Genomic DNA, 18043 nt, shown 5'->3' with positions numbered 1-18043 from the left:
ATTGCCTCACTTAAGTGACCGTAACCGCTCCGCTTCAGACTCATCTCCCTGTGCTACGTAGTTGATGGTCCAGTTCCACAGATCCTCTTGTTTGCTCTTAACGTAACTGTCATTGCTGGACATGATCTCTTTCAACCCTTCGAAATATTTGCCGGTAACTCCTTCGACGCTGGGTGACACGGCCAAACGAGCCAGCGCGGCTGCTGACTCCGCCGGTGTGTGTACATTGGGGTTGAATATTATACGGAGGAGACCTAGCATGTGCGGTAAAACTGAATTCCAGAGCCATCCTTCAATGGCGCTGGCCTCGCGCGCCAGTCCTGTACCGGGCATAAGACCTGGGTCCATGGCGTTGACAGTGATACCGCGTTCCGGGGCTCTTTCAGCCAGGTGCCGTGCAAGCGCATAAGCCCAGAGCACGTTGCAGAGCTTGGTGGTTGAGTAGCGCTTCCGACCGGGAATATCCACCTTGGATGGTGGCGGGAATGCCAGTTCTTCAGCCGAGTTGTATTCGGCATCCGGCAGACCTGACTTTTGCGCTGGATCGTGAGTGCCGCTTGATGTGAGAACGATGCGAGAACCAGTGGCGAGGTAAGGGCAAAGAAGGTGGAAGAGAATCGCGTGTCCCACATGCGAGATGGCAAATGTCTTTTCCATACCCTCGTCTGTCAGCTGAAGAGTTGTTGGGAATTGCAGCGCCGCGTTCATCACCAGACCTTTGATCTGGGGCTTCGACGTGTCGGCAATCCAATTCTTAACGAAACGGCGCACACTGTCGGGGTTGCCCAGATCAATTGGCATAAAGATGGTGTTGGACTGGCCTAGGGTTTTGTTGATCGTCTCGGCAGCATGGTTCCTGTCAGATCGTGCCAAGATCACGACGAGAAACTCAGGATGTTCTTTGGCGATGATCAGGGCTGCATGGTATCCCATGCCTTGAGTACCACCTGTGATTATGAACGAGTTCTTGAAGACCATTTCGTATGAAGTTAAGTAATTAGTTGTTATATGGATTCAGTTGAGTGGGCATTAATAAGAACGAGAAGAACAATTGTTTGGGATGTGTCGATTTAAATAAGACTAGATATGCGTGTAATCGTGCTGTTTATTATCGTCTGTGTCTGCGTGGTTCTAATCTTTAAATACTCAATGTCACCTTAATCAGGCACTGCGTGCATCGCCGTCTGCCTGTTACGAGGCAGGCTTTCGCCAGGTGGCCAGCAATTCTCATGGCCCAGCCAGAAAGCAAGGAATTTACAGCGCTGCACGCCAGGGCTCGAGTCGCTTGGTAATGATGGCGGACATTGATTCCCGTGCGCCAACGAAGTCCGGGCTGTTAATGCCGTGGCGCAGTCCATTTCTTTACAAGCCACTGCCGGTTTTAAGTGGCGGACTTTAATACCGGGGTTATCTTGTCGGGTTTATGTTTTTTTGGGATTCATATTCCCGCAGACACGCAACCCCGCATCCACGGAACGGGATGGTCATCGGGATTATTTGTGTTCCTTGTTTTTACTGCTGCGAAAAGAAGCAAGATTTGATTGAAAAATTTGAGTGTTTATGTGTTTGGTTTGTTTGTTTCTGGCCTATTGTTTGCACAGCCTGTAAGAAGTACTGCCACTGCAGGTTGGAATTCGTGGGTCTCGACCAGCCTGTTAGAGATCTTCGGGATGCTTACCCGAGATCCACGATGAAGGTGGAGGCTTTGGATAGCGAAGGGAGGGATCTCGAACTTCGACAACAAAGATTTAAGGAGTAGAGGGGAGATTTCATACATGAAAAACATTACAGTCTTCGACTTCATCGATTCGATTAAGGTTCCATTACACATTGTCCACAGAATCTTCAAGGCGGGGCAATCAGGTGGCCAGGCAATAGTGTCAACAGGGCCAGCCCAACTCAAGTCGAGGGTGCAGGGGTTCGCAGAAACAGGGTACAGCAAACTTGTCATATTAGTGCGAACGTCTGAGGCGGGTAGAGTGGAAGAACCCTGGCGGGCCTGGCAGAGCTGTTAAAAAACGAAGCGCCACCTCCGCCAACAAAACATGCGACAAACACTGGATGTTGCATGTTTGCTACCTACTGTGAGCTGCATTCATCAATGAGCATGTAGAATAGTGAACTGCCATTTGTAGGCTAGCGAATGAGAAGAGAGTGGGCCCTACCAGTTTACGTGGCCCTGGTCTTGCTTTCATCATGTTGGAAATTGATCCGCAATTTGGCTTTGGATCTTGATGTTGACCTCCGAAATACTTTTGTTTCGGTTTATTTCTATGCATGCGAAACTAGAAGCCTTACGATGTGCTGTGTCTCGAGTGTCTACCCGAAAAAGTACTTGGGAGCATCATAACAAGGTTACAAACTTATTCATACGGGAAGATTTGAGTAAGGTATCAAAGCCTCTGATACTTTGTTAAAGGCATGTTTTCTATGTGACTACCCCAGTGTATGATAAAATTTTCGTCCAACATAACAGCACTCTAGGCCAATCTTGTGTTATAAAGATGACTTTTTCCGACTTCTAATCTCATTTTTAATGAACATATTCACGTGCTTATTACTGGAAGCCAGGGATGGAAAAGCCTATCTGTACTCTATGCTCTTGCATCCAATCTTCAACTCAATAAAGAGCAACGAATCCAGAAAAACATGGGGATAAATGAAAGCCTTACGCTCGCCTTCCGAGGCCACATGCCGCCACCTTGCGGCCCGACTGGGCTGGGAAGTCCCACCGAGAAAAGCGCCAACTAATAATAGCAAGCGATGGCAAACATCATGTGATGTCTGGAACCGACAGTTGTGATTGTCTACGGAGACTAGGGTCTTACACAGGTCTTGGTAACCAGCCCATGTCTTCTTCGCCTACTTTTATGTCCGTTTTGAGAAATAAATCTTCGTATGCACCAACGCGCATACTGCTCTATGGACGCCAAGTTCCAGATATCGGCACAGAGGAGTTGGTAAGGGCATGGGTGGATTGGGGAGGCTAGTGGCATTACTCTAGACCAAACAGCTTTTGATTTCAGTAAAAGCCTGTGGTGATCACTAGAATTAGACTTGGAGCGATGGAAACATTGTTTTACCACTGATTTCCGATGATATACCGACTGATGATATATAAAGCCAGAGTAACTAGTAACTCAGGCCTTAGTATATGATCCCGGCATATTTCTCAAGGGAAAATTACCCAGTTGACATTATGAATACCCCCCAAAGCGCACATGATTACACCAATAGGAAGGCTGTGAGGCCATTCAACATTATCATTGTTGGCGCAGGCATCGCTGGTCTATCAGCAGGTCTTGCACTGGCGCTAACAGGACACACTGCCACGATCCTTGAGAGGGCATCTGAGATCTCTGAAGTGGGAGCTGGCATACAGCTACCCCCAAACGCGTCCAGGATCCTGCACCGATTGGGTGTTTTAGATAAAGTGATGGAGCACACATCTCTTTTGTCTAAAGTCAGCATCAGGTAAGCTTTGCAACATGCACCATTTCTGTGCTGCTCGAGGCAGCGAGTATAGGTACCTCCTGTTACATCTGACTCAGCTTCTCCCCTTCAATGGCCCATATATGGGTACTGTGTATATGCAACTAGCTTATATATGTTTGTCCAGACGATATGATAGTGACGAGGAGCTTGGCTCGCTTCCAATCATGCCATCAGTCGACCTTCAATACGGAGCTCCCATGGGTGCCATTCATCGAGCAGATCTACAACGTATTCTTCTTGAAGCCGCTATAGAAGCTGGCTGCCAAGTGCGCACATCACAAGTTGTCGTGGGCGTGCATCGATCATTCCTTCCTCAGGTGAAAGTTGAGAGTCTCGCAACAGGCCATTGTGTCTGGCTTACCGGGGATATCGTCATTGCGGCTGATGGCATTCATTCCATGATGAGGAAGCAAATGGCAAAATCAGCTGGATTTGCAGACGGACCACTTCCCGCAGCTGATGCGGCATACAGGCTGCTCATCTCCCGTGAGAAGGTACAACATAATGAGAAGCTTCTCGACATGTTGGACCAGAATATAGCTGTTCGCTATATGGGACCCGGCGGCCACGTCATGGGATATCCTGTTAAAAAGAACACCATGTACAACCTCGTCCTTCTACATACGGCCAACAGACCATTAGGGCGAACGATAGATGGAGAGGATGTCTGGTTCGCAAAAGGAAATCGAGCAGCAATGCTTGATTTCTATAAAGAGTGGTCCCCCGCGATTCGCGCCTGGCTATGCTGCGCCGAGGAAGAGGTGCTGGAGTGGAAACTGGATACTTTTCCCGCATTACCATATTGGTCTCGGGGTAGTGTCACACTCGCCGGTGATGCCTGTCATCCCATGCTTCCCTACGTCGCCCAAGGAGCCGCAAACGCTATCGAAGACGCCGCTGTAATAGCAACCGCCCTGACATGCACATCGAATGTCTCGCTCGCACTGGGCGTGTATGAGATCGTTCGAAAAGAACGTGCAGAAAGGATTGCTTCCAGCGCCTTAGCCACGGGCCACAGCCTCCATTTACCCGACGGCCCGGAGCAAGAGAAGCGAGACAAAGCCATCCGTCATGCTAACGAGCATGATGTTCGCGCAGACCGGTGGTGCGATAAAGAATGGCAGGATTACATGTGGGCCACAGACGTGATGAGATACACGACAGAGAATTGGCGTGAGTTGGCAGCTGGCGTAAAGAACAACCAAATTATAGAAGCTGGTGACGATAGTAGAAATGTGATTTTGAAAGGAGGCCGACTTTAGAGTTTGAAGTATGGTGGTCTTGATCAGAAACAAACCAGTTTTTAGGTGCCTTATGCGCGTTAGAAATTTACTAACTTCATTATGCCTAAGAGTTCTTTGTGCCAGCAATTACTACTCCAGTGTCCTTGTTGTCTTTACGCAGCTAGTCTTCTGTAATATCCGTCTACCTCTTGCCGCATGTCGACTAATCAACACGCTGACGCATAGCCAAGAATGTCTATTCCTTTCTGCATCTACAACTCAAGAATTTCAAGACGAAATAGTGTTTAATTACCTGCTATATCCGCACACTCTTTTAACTTGATGTTACAACCAACCCATCGACATCCAAGTGGGCCACACCACCAGTGGATATTTCCAAAGGACCCATTCACTAGGGCTTGTCAGATAGGGTCCTCTCTTCTGCCGATGGTCTCCCACATTACATCGCAATTTTGCCAGAGGTCTCTAAATTGGTTACACACGAGGAAACACCATCACAACTCGAAAGCGGGTCGGTTAGCTCAGTTGGTTAGAGCGTGGTACTAATATATCATCAGATATGTTGAGTGATGCCAAGGTCGGGAGTTCAAGCCTCCCACTGATCATTTACTTTTGCTGATGAACGTCTCTGACTTGAACCAGGGTTCATAGCACTCAAGTGGGTTGTGTTAATAGATATTTAATGACCACATCTCGTTCCACACCACTCATAGTTCCTAGTTGATCCAAAGCTAAGAGCCGTGGTACAACTAGCAACAGTTCTATCCGAAATCGTGGTCTTTGCATTGTGAAAGCATAATTATTTGCTAGATGAGATGCTATTTGCAACCTGAACATGTGAATCTCTGGAATTGAACTCAAGTGCTAGTAGGACCTTCCTTGCGTGCTTTTGGGGAGTTTGTAATGATCCTATTTATTAATGAGTCGCATTTGTGACTATCCGATGATTCTGATCCAAGAATACCACCAAATAAATGATCCCAAAATACATACACATTGTTGCCGCTGGCATTCAATCTCAACTGGAGCTTCCAATTAGACCCAGTGTAAATTTCGTCGGATTGGCCAAAATCGTATCCTTGTCGTCCTTGAGCTCATTGACATCCCAATTAACCCACACAAACCGACCATTTAGGAAGCGCGCTTCTGAGCTCACAGCCCAGACGACAAAGTCAGCAGGGAGATCGGCTTATAAAAGAAGATGCAGTCAGTAAGTATGAAAGTTCAAAATCATCCAGCTGTTGGGACTTACCGTCATCCCATGGCAAGTCAGCCATCTCTATCTGCATGCCTTTCGCAATGTTTTCAAACCCGGCGGACATTTCAGTCTCCCCTACAAGACCAGGTTGCAGACAGAGCACAAATATCTCTGGGTGTTCGTAATGCACGTACTGGAAAAGCTTTGCTGCACCGATCTTGGATGCGCAGTAGCTCGATTCTTTCGGGAAATACGGACCGTGGATGGCAGCCGACGAAATATGGATTATTGCGGAGGCGGTGTTTGCCCGGGGCAGAAACGCCTGGATGAGATTAAAGTTACCCTTGATGTTGATCTCAAATCCGTTCCACCACTCCGTCGGGTTCGCGTCCCGTATCGAGCTCAAAGGTCCTAAAGAACCCGCGTTGGCAACTAGAATATCAATTTTGCCGCTTGCACATTTTTCAGCGAAAGCATTGAGCGCTTCATTTGTTGCGGTCGGATCGGTGATGTCCAAAGTGTAGACGTATACTTTGGTGCTGGTGGAGACAGCTTCAATGGCTAATTTGGTCTTTTGAAGAGCATGCTCTCGACGCCCGATAAGAGCTATGTACGAGATGGCGGATTTGGCAAGGGAAACGGCGATGCTTGCTCCAATTCCCGAACCCGCACCGGTTACCACTGCTGATTTTGATTTGGTGGACAGCGCTGGTTGAGTGGGATCGATAGCGGCGTACGATTTACGATGGTATGTTTGATAAGGTGTTGTGAGAATATCGTCCGCCATTTTAGCAGGAGTCTTTGAAAGTGAATGGGATAAATCGTGATTGTAACAGTAAAACTTGTCATTGAAGGTGAATACATTGTAATTGATAGTTCGAAAAGGGTTTCCCTTTATATTAACGTCTGTCCTTTTGCTTGCGCTCTCTCTAAAGCATGGTCACGCAAACAGGACTTCGGGTCTCTGCCCAGCCTATCTTACTCACGTTACGTGATCGGGATGGATTTTGTCCGCTACCAACCAGCTTGAATACCAACCAACGACCAGCCATAGGGGGTGACTTTGGTCTAATCCTGGTTGGGACTAAAGGCGGATCTCAAGCTATGATTTGGAGGATTCGGTTAGCGAAGGGTTCGTGTTTCAGATCAGGTATTATTCCGAGCACTCCATACTGGACTGGAATATGTGTTATTCCGGGCCAATAACCATTTGAAAGCCAGCTTATTTTGGCAGAACCTGGTCAAAGCTACATGCCCCCTTGAATTAAATGTCCGGAGTAGTCTTCCCGGTTACGTGATGCCTGTCAACAAATGACTCCGAACCGGTTTATGGTGATGCTCCGCACACACATGCAAATCCTAGAGACCAGTGACGAACACAGAATGGATAATGCGGCAGCTGAGTTACAGGTACATGGCGCTTTTCGGGTCACAAATGCAATACTTGGATGCTGACAAACGGATATAGCGTAGGAGGGAACGGGCGAGGCTCTCCCAGCGTGCATTTCGCATTCGTCAAGCTACGACATTCCGTGAACTTCAGGAGGAGAATGCGCGACTCAAGGAAAGCATCAAAGAAGTCGTGAAAGTTTCTCAAAGGAATGACACCCCGGCTCTTCGCTCCGCGATTCACAGAGCCGCCGCTGCGGCGGGTGTCTCCTCCGAACTCTACCACTATGATAGCGCACCCTCGAATACCAGCAGTACGACTGCTGATCTTTCCACTGCACCACCACCAGCTTTTATGTCGCCCGGGCTGGAGCGGCAAGAAGTACTGCTCAAGAAGCAAGCCGACTCAGCCGCACTGCACTATCTTGGATTACAACCCAGCTCAATGACTTTTCGCCTCAACTGCGGCCTCTTCAGCTTGCCTACCAGCCCCGAACGTATGATGGACCCGCCATTAGACATTGAGCCTTATCTGGGACCCAACAAGAAAACTCTCGCGGCTCAGCTCTATTGGTACTGTACCGAAACAAGTCTTAGCCTCATCTACCAGCTCGCTGGCCAGCAACCCAGCAGAATTGCATCTGTCGCTCAACATCATCCTATACTTGCAGATATGTTCAGGAATGTTTTCCCGTTATGTAGTCCTTATTTTCTCCTCGCACTCGCTGAGGCGCGTATTGAGTTTTATCGCGTCGGTTATTGCAAGGCAGATAATCTCACGGCATTGAAGGACTCGGCCCTTCTTTTACGGCAAAGCGTCGAAAAAGAATGTCATTTGGCCGGCCAAGATTTAGGCGATTGGTTAAACTCTACAAAAGTAGCACAGGTTGTTACAGAATCGCTACAGAGTCAGGAGCTCATGCGGCTTGAAGCTGCCATCCGCGATGACGGCACAGATGTACCTGCAAGAAGACTACTGGAGACCTTCATCCATAAGTTTTGGCTGAAGGCTACCTGTTTTGGTGATGGTCCAAGATGGAACGCTTCATACGTAAGTCGGCTGGTTGAGTGGCTCGTAAAGGCTTTATCGCATAATAATCCGCCTTTCTCTGCCTAAAGCTAGATAAGGGGTGATTTAAGAGACGCACCAGGCATACAATGTAGCGCATACAGGCTTACTTGTGTACAAATATTAATACGAATTGAAGAATTATGTAAATACTGAAATAATGGACTTTATACAACCTTTACTCAAACGGCATGTCCTCATACTCCAAAAAAACTGACCAACGGATTCATAAAGTCATGGTTCCATAACCCGCTCCTTAATTCATATCCAGTAGCTCAACGAAAAATCCAATAGGGCAAGTTGCATCGCTGTTCAGAAAGTTGAACGTAGTGTCCGAACTGCACAGCATGCCGCTGACTGTGACAGGCTTGGTCAAGCCGGCAGGCAAGCCGCAAGGCGCAGAGTTGATGATATATGCATTTCCGGGTGCCAAGACGGCCGGCGGGCTGGGAGGATTCGGACCCGCCGCGGGCTGTTGTTTATACGTTGTCTTGGCGGTGGCACCCGCGCCGATAGCGTAGCCTGTGAAGCTAAAGTGTCCTCCGTTTTTGCCGGTTTGGTAGTAGAAAGGATTTGACGTTTGTTTGTTGTCAGGAAACTTGAAAACAAGCTGACAGATTTTGTCCGTGGCGGATGGTGGCAGCTCCAAGTTGAAAATAGCGCAGAAGTCGCCAGGCGTAATAAGTGGCTTCTGGGTTTTGCCGAAGGGAACGTTGGGCAGTTTTTTTGACACGTTTACGATCATTGATGGCTTTACATAGTTGGGGGGCAGCGTCCCATTGGCAGGACAGGTCTTGCGACGCTGGTAGTTCGCGGTAGGGGAGGCCGCAGCCAGGGCTGCGGCGATGATAGCGACAATGGTGAATTTCATGGCGATTGAGAGATCAAAATAATGAGTAGTTTTCGGCTTTCTTGCAACTGGGAGAAGGAGATATAATCAGAGTATAGCGAACGGGGGATAAAAGAGGAAATGAGGAAACCATTAATTTATACAATTGTCTGTCAGCATAGGTCACCCACTGTTTTCAGTCAAACAACAACAACAACAATCATAACAAGAGCTTGTATTCTTCTATGGGTAGGTTGCTGTAGCTCCCCGCTCCTTTCAGCGAATTTTCATGCCGTTCGGAACGCTTTTGCCGACTTCACACCTTAATTCACGTATCTTGTTATCATTTCAAGCGCGTAGTGCGAGCGTTTGTTCAGAAGCTAAATTAGCTCGTAAAGGTGCTCTCAATGCGGTTGTCACCGTAGCCCTCATGGAGTCATGCGCGGGGTGGTTAAGCGGCAACAGCAAGCCATCGGCCAATGTTGCGTCAATGCGGTCGTCCAAGCCTACAATCCAGGGTTGTTGCGGCTGAACCCGTGTGTGTGTGCGCACATTCGTGGTGTTGAAGCGCATTAACGCTAAGTAGTCGAGGCTATTCGATCGGTTCGTATGCAGTGACCGTGCTATTTTATTAGATTTCTTATGCAAATAACAGCGTTATCGCTCTAGTCTCCGGTTGTTCACCTCTTTTTTCTTTTCTATTTTACGCCATTTCCTCTTCAAATCCATTAACTTGCATGATAAACCAATCTGATAGATTTGAAAGATTTTTCAAGAACCAGGATGGTCTAGATCTAGCCCTGGCGTGTGGATGTACGATTAACTAGTGGAATTAGCATCGGAATGGCCATGACAGCATACTGTAAAATCTGCAAAGAAGATTGAAACAAATCCTGTGGCGATCAACTGGTTTAACGTCTATGGATGCATCTGGATTACTTTTCATTGAAGCACATTGGACCTTGTATAGCCACTAGCAATGGTGGTTGCAATGTGGCATAAGATACAGCTGCATTTTTTAGTGTCCAGAACCAATAAATTTTGTTATCATTCCACTACAACATTTTAACTTATAAGGTACTCACTGTTGCCGCCGCCTTTACCATCGATCATGATGATAATACCAACTCTCAAGCACCAGCCAAAGCCACACAAAGAACTCAGTGTGTTTAATACTACAAACACATAGGTAAGGGTTTTGAAAAAGAACGAATAGACCTAAGGTAGTTCGGACAGATTCAATACTTATTTCAATGGCTTCTAGTTTCGCTATTCTTCATCTGCGGAAAGCAACTGACAATCACTTGCATATGACAGTTTGCTGCAAAGACCCAGATATGTCTTGATACTGTCGCCGGATCAATTTGCAAAAAATGACAATTCCCCCTACAATGTAGTTCCGTTGGCGGCAAACGCCATGCTAGTTTGGCCTTTGAAACGAAGATCCTGCGAAGTCTTAGTTAATCACAGCACGTTGAGAATAAATTCTAGTAAAACACCGCCTTTCCTACATACAACTCCATGTCTGGCATTTTGATTAAACAAAACATGTTTTCGATCTAAAATAGCTGTTTCCGTTTAAGTCTGGAGTGTACTTTGCTAATTGTTCGTATTCATGTAACCACAGTAAGATCAATAAATGGGTTGAGCCTAGCAGTAAGTAAAAAGCCGCTGACAGAAGCTGGCAACTGTTCACAGATTTGAACAGCTAAATGTTTCTGCAAAGAATTTGGCATTCGGGATTGTTAGGTCAAACCTATATCAGTCAAAAAGGGTTAAGTCGCGGCAAGGGCGCAAATTTTCCAGAGGTTTTGTAGCAGAATTGAGCCAAACTACGAAAATCTCAGAACCAGCATGTCAAAGGCCCAAACTGCTGACATGAGCAATACTAAAATGCCATCCAGCGGATCCCATTTATGAAATCCCTGTTTGCTTGGTGAAATGAGAAAAAAAGCCTGCAATGCCAGCAGCAAAACAAGCGAAGAAAATGATCTTCTAGATCGTCCTTGTTTTTTAGCCTACAGCTGCGCTTACTTTGGACTAGCGTCTTATACTTAGGGGTAGACGGCGTGGCGCTTCGGTAGTCTTACTACATTGAAGACAGACTTTTTCTGATAAGGAGGCCAAGCTTAAGTGCGTCATAACTTGAAGTATGACGCACTATGTTAAGTTGTGGCATTCTACTTGCAGTAGCAGTAACAACTCAACACGAAAGAAGCTCTAAAAGATACTATATGAATTTAATTACAAATCTGCTGAGAGTCATGAAAACTATTCGTAAAGAAGGACGGATGAGCTTGGCATTATTCAGCGAAGATTATCATTGAGCAGAGTCAGGGCCCTAAACAATTATTAACGGCGAAGTAACGTAAAGTTATCGATTTGAACTTTGGAATGTTTAAAAGTAAACTGGTGCATATCCCAGATGCTGTAGCTTCGGAGCGCGTAAATGAAATGCAAATGTAGCATCAAAGATCGCCATCGTACGAATGCGGATTTGCCATGCCCTTTCGTTTTCTGACCATTCCTGGTTTTTTCGTTCTTCCAACGGCACAGCTATGTCTATTGTCTCAAAATGGCAGCCAAGAAACCACACAGCCCCTAGCAGGAATCCTTCAACACCACCGTCGGGCAACTAATACTCCTTAGCTGTTGATCTGCGCCATTCTGATTCCCAAAAGGGACTGAAACAAGATGCTGAACCAAGCCGTCCGATGACGTACTCAAATACAATAGTTGCCATGTTCACACCACACGATAAAGTCATTCAACTAAAGCGCTGCGCCTGGAATACTACAAATGCATCATTACCAGTAGACCCGAAGACGACAATCTATTTTTTCGATTCAATTGATTACAATAGCACACACCGCAAGATCCGTTTTCGCTATGATTCTATCGCAACCACTGTTTGGACTTCTCCTTGCCGTCCATTTCTGCAGTGCGGCTATATCAGACAACTTTACGATTGAGGAGGCCGTGTCGCATCCTAATGCAACCGGAAGCTGGCCTATCTATGGCATTGACGTAACAAAGCCAATGTTGGACCCCCCCGATGACGAGTATGGCAAAGGGAACGGGTGGAGCATCAATATGGCCGTCGCGACAAATATCACGGATCCTGATGACAGCAATTCCGTCTCGTTTCCCTCTATGATTACCCTTCAAGGCCCGGCCAACCCGTTTGCAAATGTGAACGCAACAGAGGACGACCTAAAGAGTTACAAGATTTGTTCGTTCGTCTGGTGGACCAACGGGTGGTCAGTGCAAGATTTGGAAAAGCTCCATCAGGATGTCGACGGATCTTGCAATGGAGTCATTTCGGCGGACTGCATCAAGGACATCCGAGAGACCTCCGTCGACAGGGTGTGTACCACAGTTGCCAGTTTTGAAACGCCAAAGAGTTGTCATGATGTTCTCAGGTCCCCACTTCCACTTTCAAGTATGGATATTCTGACTCAACCAGCTCGGTTCATTTCATAAGGCTAAAATTTTGGATAGGGGACCTCACTTTTAAGCTTAGTGATAAAAACATGACCCAAAATGGCCCTTCAATCGATTTGTTCGGCGGTTGGGGGCCATATTCCAATAGCTCAGAAGATTGGGTACGCGATACATATGATCAGGCCCTCACCAATGTCTACCCTGTGCTCCTCACATATAAATATGGCAATGGGGAGACTAGCACAAATCATAGTGTTTTTAGATGTGTTCGTGCCAACAACATTGTGGCAGGCAGTCGTACACCCGATACATTTGGGAGGTTTAGACGAAGTTCAGGGCACCGTGCTAGATGGCCAGTCTGCTCGGTTGTAGTAGCATTGATTTTTTCTGTTTCGATTACTTCATTTTTGTAATTACACCCTCAAATTACTTGGTTTGGAAACTTGAATGGCAAGGATTGTAGCTTGTGTTAAACCCATCCGTAGACCTTTTGGAAAAAAACGTCGTTCTTGAGCTAAGCTAAGCATTCGCCTTCATCTGCTTTGGACTGATTGTAAGGAGGGTAGTATTAATAAAACCATGACTTTCTCAGGAGGCTTTTTATTTTACAGCATCAATCACAAGCTACAAATTTCCCTGCAACTATTGCGGGACAGAATTATTTATTTAAACTCGAAGCATTGAAGCCGAAGACAGGATGAGCACTGGACTTAAGCACAGCCATTTGGATGCTGCATTGTACCAAAAACGCTCCGACACCATAAACACTAGAGTTGATATGACAGGCTATGATTTGAAAGCTTACATCTGTAGCCTCAAAATGTAATTGGTTAAAACATGTAGTAGTGTTAAGCTCAACAATCAACGCAGTCCTCTACACAGCCACTCCACAATGGCCTTTTACAAGAACTCTATGGTAGAGTCTCGAAACAATGGGCTCATGGTTAACAGACAGAATAGCAGAGGTCTCTTTCTGGGAGTGGCTCGAAATATTAATGAACCTTCCTATTAACGCCTACCCGATTATTCTCCCGGTAAAAGCCAGCGTGTGTATCATTTCAAACGTTCAATGTCCTCAAAAGTTGAGGCTTATACACTCGGTATAAGTGTTTGTTTTCATCAACATGCAAGAAATAATTTTACTCTTTTTCTTCCTTTTTCGAAGGCGGGCTGAGCATCCACCACGCCATAACGCCGAGTCCAGCAGCAAGTGAAAAGCCAGCAGCAACCACGCCTCCTCTGGCAGTGAACCATGAGGAATACCAGCTGCGCGGGGTCTCGAATTGTTTGACAAGAGCCTCACGGTCTGCTTCCTCGTCAATGACACGCTGCTCGCCCCCAGACTCGGGACGTTTTTGTGCCTCTTCCTGCTGTGCCTCCGGTTCCGACTCTGGCTCAGAGTTCCACACCTGTCCAGCAGCTGCGCTAGCAGCACGTCTCGCTCGGTAGTCCTTGGAATCGATGTCAGTAGAGTGCTGAAAAGAAACAGTCTCCAGGTTTAAGAAAGCTATTCCTTACCTGCAGACACTCCATCACGTCTCCAACCACATGGTGAGCAGTTTGCGGGGCAACCCCTTGGGAGATAAGAGAACCAAATATATGGTTTGGATGCAACGAATGCAGCTCGGCGCCATTCCACAAGCAAACAAAAGCTTCAGGTCCATTTACGAGGGCAACCTTGCGATTTTCGAGATGCTGGAGGAGCCACTGCCGTACTCGGGCAGAAGAGGCATACTCGCTGGGGACATTGGTTTTCAGGGTCTTCAAGTGGAGACTTGATTCATTTGCAACGTTCGTCATGGTCGATGTTGTGTCTTCGGCGGATGTAACAGCGTGTCTGTTTATGTTGAGAATACTACCGTTTGCATCGTCAAGTTTTCTTTTGGTCATGGTCTGGGGTGTTTATTTTGCTTGGGTACCAGCCCCTAGATGCCGGTGTGCCCAAGGTCCAACGTGTCCAGCAAAAATAAGCGAATGCAGAACATACGTTTGGCCCCATTGTTGAAAGCATTCGTAGGAAAAGTCTTCTGGAGCAAACAAGATGTCGCCTATATCCACAATAGTAGGGGCCGGGTCATTGTGGAACGCCTTTAGCCAACAGCAAGTAGTAGTCGCCACCCATTCTGGCGCATCACTAGGGAGCTAACTCACCGCCAGATTCAAAAAGCCTCTCGTACCCATCCACGCCGAACAAAAACTCCACCCATCTGCATGCAGACCTAACAATACCCCTGCTTGTTACGTGGCAGCTCTCCGTTGTGCCTTTGAAGATATCTATCACAGCGTGATGAGGCAACGGCTCCATACCCGCGAGAGGCAACAACCACCTGGGGGCAAGTTTCGGTGAGTTTTTTGCCGACCAAAATGCTCAAATTCAAAATTTGAGGTGCATCTTGTGGCAGCTGCAGTAATCCAACAATTGATTTCAAGACGTAATTCTAATGAATACAACTTGATACTACATGGGGTTCTTCATCTTGTTCTTTTTTTCTTTTTCATCTTAGCAAAAAGGACCAGCAAGGCAGCTAGCTGATGGGGCACATCATGCATATGACCTACCTATTACCCAAGCAAAGACGTAGTAAAAATGAGTGGAAATAAACCCATGAGGTATTACACTGACTAGTCCGTTCTTCATCAACATGACCGTTAGACTTATAGCATTGAGATTTACTAGTACCGTGTGATGGTAGGAATTGGAGATCCTCTTAGGATCAATAGTCTTGGAGATTAATTGCTGAACATGTTGTATTTTTTATTGCCTTAGCAAAGTAAAAATTGTGTTACAAGTCCTGGGAACACTGTCTCATTTAGTGGCCATGGATATAAAGACCTTCAGAGACTCGACAAATGTCTGGCACCAAAAATAAATAAATCGACGGCATCCTGTGGCATTTGTCTTCACGCTCCAGACAGTCAAACAATTCATTTGACTACCTATGTGTTGTGAGTGATATTAACTTAAGGTATGTATTGCGGAGGATACAATTGAGGACGATATGGGCAAGCGCTATTGGGATGCATTGAAAAGACATTCTTTGGCGCAAAGCTTACTGTGAGGATTATGAGATACTCCTTTGAGCAAAGCCCTGGCTTTGGCCGCAGTTTTGCACATTTTGAGGTTTCTGACTGTCACAAATACTCTTACTACGGTGGTAAGGTACCTCAACTACTGGAACAACAACTACATTCTCTAGAAATAGTAGTCACGATGATAATACAAGACCGTTTTTGGTCAACCCTGCTAATAGAAACTGGTTATTGAGTGGTTCTAAAATCTGTCTGGTCTAACTGGGGGTACCTCACCTCCCAGTAAACCGTCATTGCGGGAGTACTTGCGAATTGCATCAAAATACACAAAAATGATTTGACATAGAGACCACCATATCAGTACAGCTTAAATACAATCATCGCTTATCAATTTTGATTTCAAAACAGGGATCATCAAACTTTCAGCTCGCGACGTTTTACCTAAGTACATGTATCTAACACCGACGTTCTGTGTCGCTTTTTGCGCGGTCGACTTGATGACGCCACCTCTCAAGTGCCTTCCTAGGCAGATAATATTTCTTGAAAAGACTTTTTCTCGATGGGACCAAGACAGTTCTTAGCTTTCTGTGAAATGCCCTCAGATCTCTCTTAGTTTTCTCAAAGGCTTGACGGCGCATGAGCTGCGTGTCCTCGTTTCCAAGACTCGACGCCTTCGGGCTCTCGGTGAGGATTAAAGAAGCAGCACCTCTTCCAGGGCCACTATATGCAGTCCCTAAGTCAGGTAAGTGCTTTGTGACTGGGGAGAGGACGTCATGAGTCGTAGAGATCGCAGGGTGATGGGTAGCCGAGAGCGATTCTTTCGCAGCGAGAATGTACTTTTTAGCCTCTTCGATGCCTTGTAATTGCTCAACCCTCTTCAGCTGCGCTTGATGAGGATTTAGTCGCATTGACATGTCTCTTTTATTCCAGCAGCCAGCACAAGGAGCACATGCACTCGCCATTGCGACGCTAGTAGCAGAATGGAATTGCATTCCGCCGGTGGGGCGGCCTGAGTCGCCTGGTTCTGTGGTGGACTGCCTACAGGCGCTTGCTGGGTTTAGGCTTATCTGCATTTCCGGAGCTGTTATACTAAGCTGATGAATTCTCCATGGAAGAAAAAGAAGCTTACACCTATGTTTCCTACCGCTATCGTTAGACCTATTCGTTCCACTAATCCGTGTTGTGTGTTCCTCTTGTTCAGTTCTTAATTTTGACTGTTATTGGATTCCCAATAGTTGTATCCGTACCTATGTTGGACTCGTACTTATGTTGGACTGGTGCTACGGAAATCGCATCGCAACGTCAATTATGGCTGAAAAGACAAAAAAACGTTTTCACGGTGTAGAGGGACAAAATCGAATCAATATATCCAGCCCAAATTCTGGAGGATTCTTGACACTTTAACTAATGTTGCACCTCAAGGTAAACGTACTAGTTAAGAGATAAAGTTAAATTGATTAGACTCCGCTCAGATTAAAGAGATTATTGTTGGTTTATGAATGCATTTGGCTTAAGAATTACGATTGTCGATGGTAATCGGCTCACAAGCCATGTTTATCTTACATCGTGAGGACCTTTATGGGCACGAGTCCACTTCGAGGAGGACTCCTGTTGGTGGTGCCAAGCCACATTCTCGTCAATTACGACATGACATCCAGGTTTAATGTGGATACATGCTTGAGGACATAAAAGAGATGCAGCGGCAGATGATCCGTCTCGGAGCCATGTATATGGCGCCAAGACTGACTTGGTGGGAACATCAACAGTATAAATAGAGCTGTAAAGGTATGGATTCAGATTCTTCAACATACAGACATTTGGCTTGAAACCTGCCTTTTGAATGTGGAATCTTAACAGAAGGAGGTGAACTCTACTGTGAAAGTCGGTTGAAAACTTACTATTCTGACAACAGCCCTTTGCTTTTGATCATAAGCCACAGCATGGCCATGTTCTGAAGCAGAACGAATTCTACTTTTAAATAGGCATGAGGAAATCTTCATGTTGCCCTTTCTGGTCGAGCTTGTAGAAATCAGCCTAGCGCATACCGTCAAGGTGTCATTCCCATTTTGGAGAAACAGCCTAGCAGGGTGACATTAAGGATTCAGGCCCAAGTTCTTCTTTAGACAAAAGGAGATCTAAGAAGGCATTCATATAGTGCAACCAACAGTACAGGCGGGAACTGTTAATTCACTGCTGCCCTTTCACCATAGATGAAACCGACCGAGGACATTGCAAAATTCACTAACAATTAGGTACATAGAATGGTGGCTCATAAGACTTCTCCTTTTTCAGCTATTGGGACCCCCCAATACTTTCTCCTGCTACTAACTACGCATCATTCGTTG

General features: G+C 46.3%; 6 protein-coding genes across 6 annotated transcripts; 2 read left to right on the top strand and 4 right to left on the bottom strand.

Moving 5' to 3' along the window:
* Positions 1-6: 6 nt before the first annotated feature.
* Positions 7-978, bottom strand: CTRU02_215365 (dehydrogenase reductase; the record flags this gene model as incomplete). Its single annotated transcript, XM_036731558.1, has 1 exon — positions 7-978. The coding sequence occupies one exon, from the start codon at positions 976-978 to the stop codon at positions 7-9; it is 972 nt and encodes a 323-aa protein (XP_036576766.1).
* Positions 979-5757: 4779 nt separating this feature from the next.
* Positions 5758-6724, bottom strand: CTRU02_215364 (uncharacterized protein; the record flags this gene model as incomplete). Its single annotated transcript, XM_036731556.1, has 2 exons — positions 5758-5927; positions 5992-6724. The coding sequence occupies 2 exons, from the start codon at positions 6722-6724 to the stop codon at positions 5758-5760; spliced, it is 903 nt and encodes a 300-aa protein (XP_036576764.1).
* Positions 6725-7248: 524 nt separating this feature from the next.
* Positions 7249-8443, top strand: CTRU02_215363 (uncharacterized protein; the record flags this gene model as incomplete). The annotated part of the gene is made up of 2 exons (XM_036731555.1): positions 7249-7347; positions 7406-8443. The coding sequence occupies 2 exons, from the start codon at positions 7249-7251 to the stop codon at positions 8441-8443; spliced, it is 1137 nt and encodes a 378-aa protein (XP_036576763.1).
* A 208-nt stretch (positions 8444-8651) lies between these two features.
* CTRU02_215362 (uncharacterized protein) lies at positions 8652-9266 on the bottom strand (the record flags this gene model as incomplete). Its single annotated transcript, XM_036731554.1, has 1 exon — positions 8652-9266. One exon carries the CDS (start codon positions 9264-9266, stop codon positions 8652-8654), a length of 615 nt encoding a protein of 204 aa, XP_036576762.1.
* A 2997-nt stretch (positions 9267-12263) lies between these two features.
* CTRU02_215361 (uncharacterized protein) lies at positions 12264-13081 on the top strand (the record flags this gene model as incomplete). The annotated part of the gene is made up of 2 exons (XM_036731553.2): positions 12264-12666; positions 12726-13081. 2 exons carry the CDS (start codon positions 12264-12266, stop codon positions 13079-13081), a joined length of 759 nt encoding a protein of 252 aa, XP_036576761.2.
* A 726-nt stretch (positions 13082-13807) lies between these two features.
* CTRU02_215360 (uncharacterized protein) lies at positions 13808-14468 on the bottom strand (the record flags this gene model as incomplete). The annotated part of the gene is made up of 2 exons (XM_036731552.2): positions 13808-14119; positions 14187-14468. The coding sequence occupies 2 exons, from the start codon at positions 14466-14468 to the stop codon at positions 13808-13810; spliced, it is 594 nt and encodes a 197-aa protein (XP_036576760.2).
* Positions 14469-18043: the final 3575 nt, after the last annotated feature.

This window comes from Colletotrichum truncatum (genome assembly GCF_014235925.2).
Source record: "Colletotrichum truncatum strain CMES1059 chromosome Unknown Contig_0015, whole genome shotgun sequence".
Classification (NCBI taxonomy): domain Eukaryota; kingdom Fungi; phylum Ascomycota; class Sordariomycetes; order Glomerellales; family Glomerellaceae; genus Colletotrichum; species Colletotrichum truncatum.
This window is presented reverse-complemented; position numbering and strand designations above follow the sequence as displayed.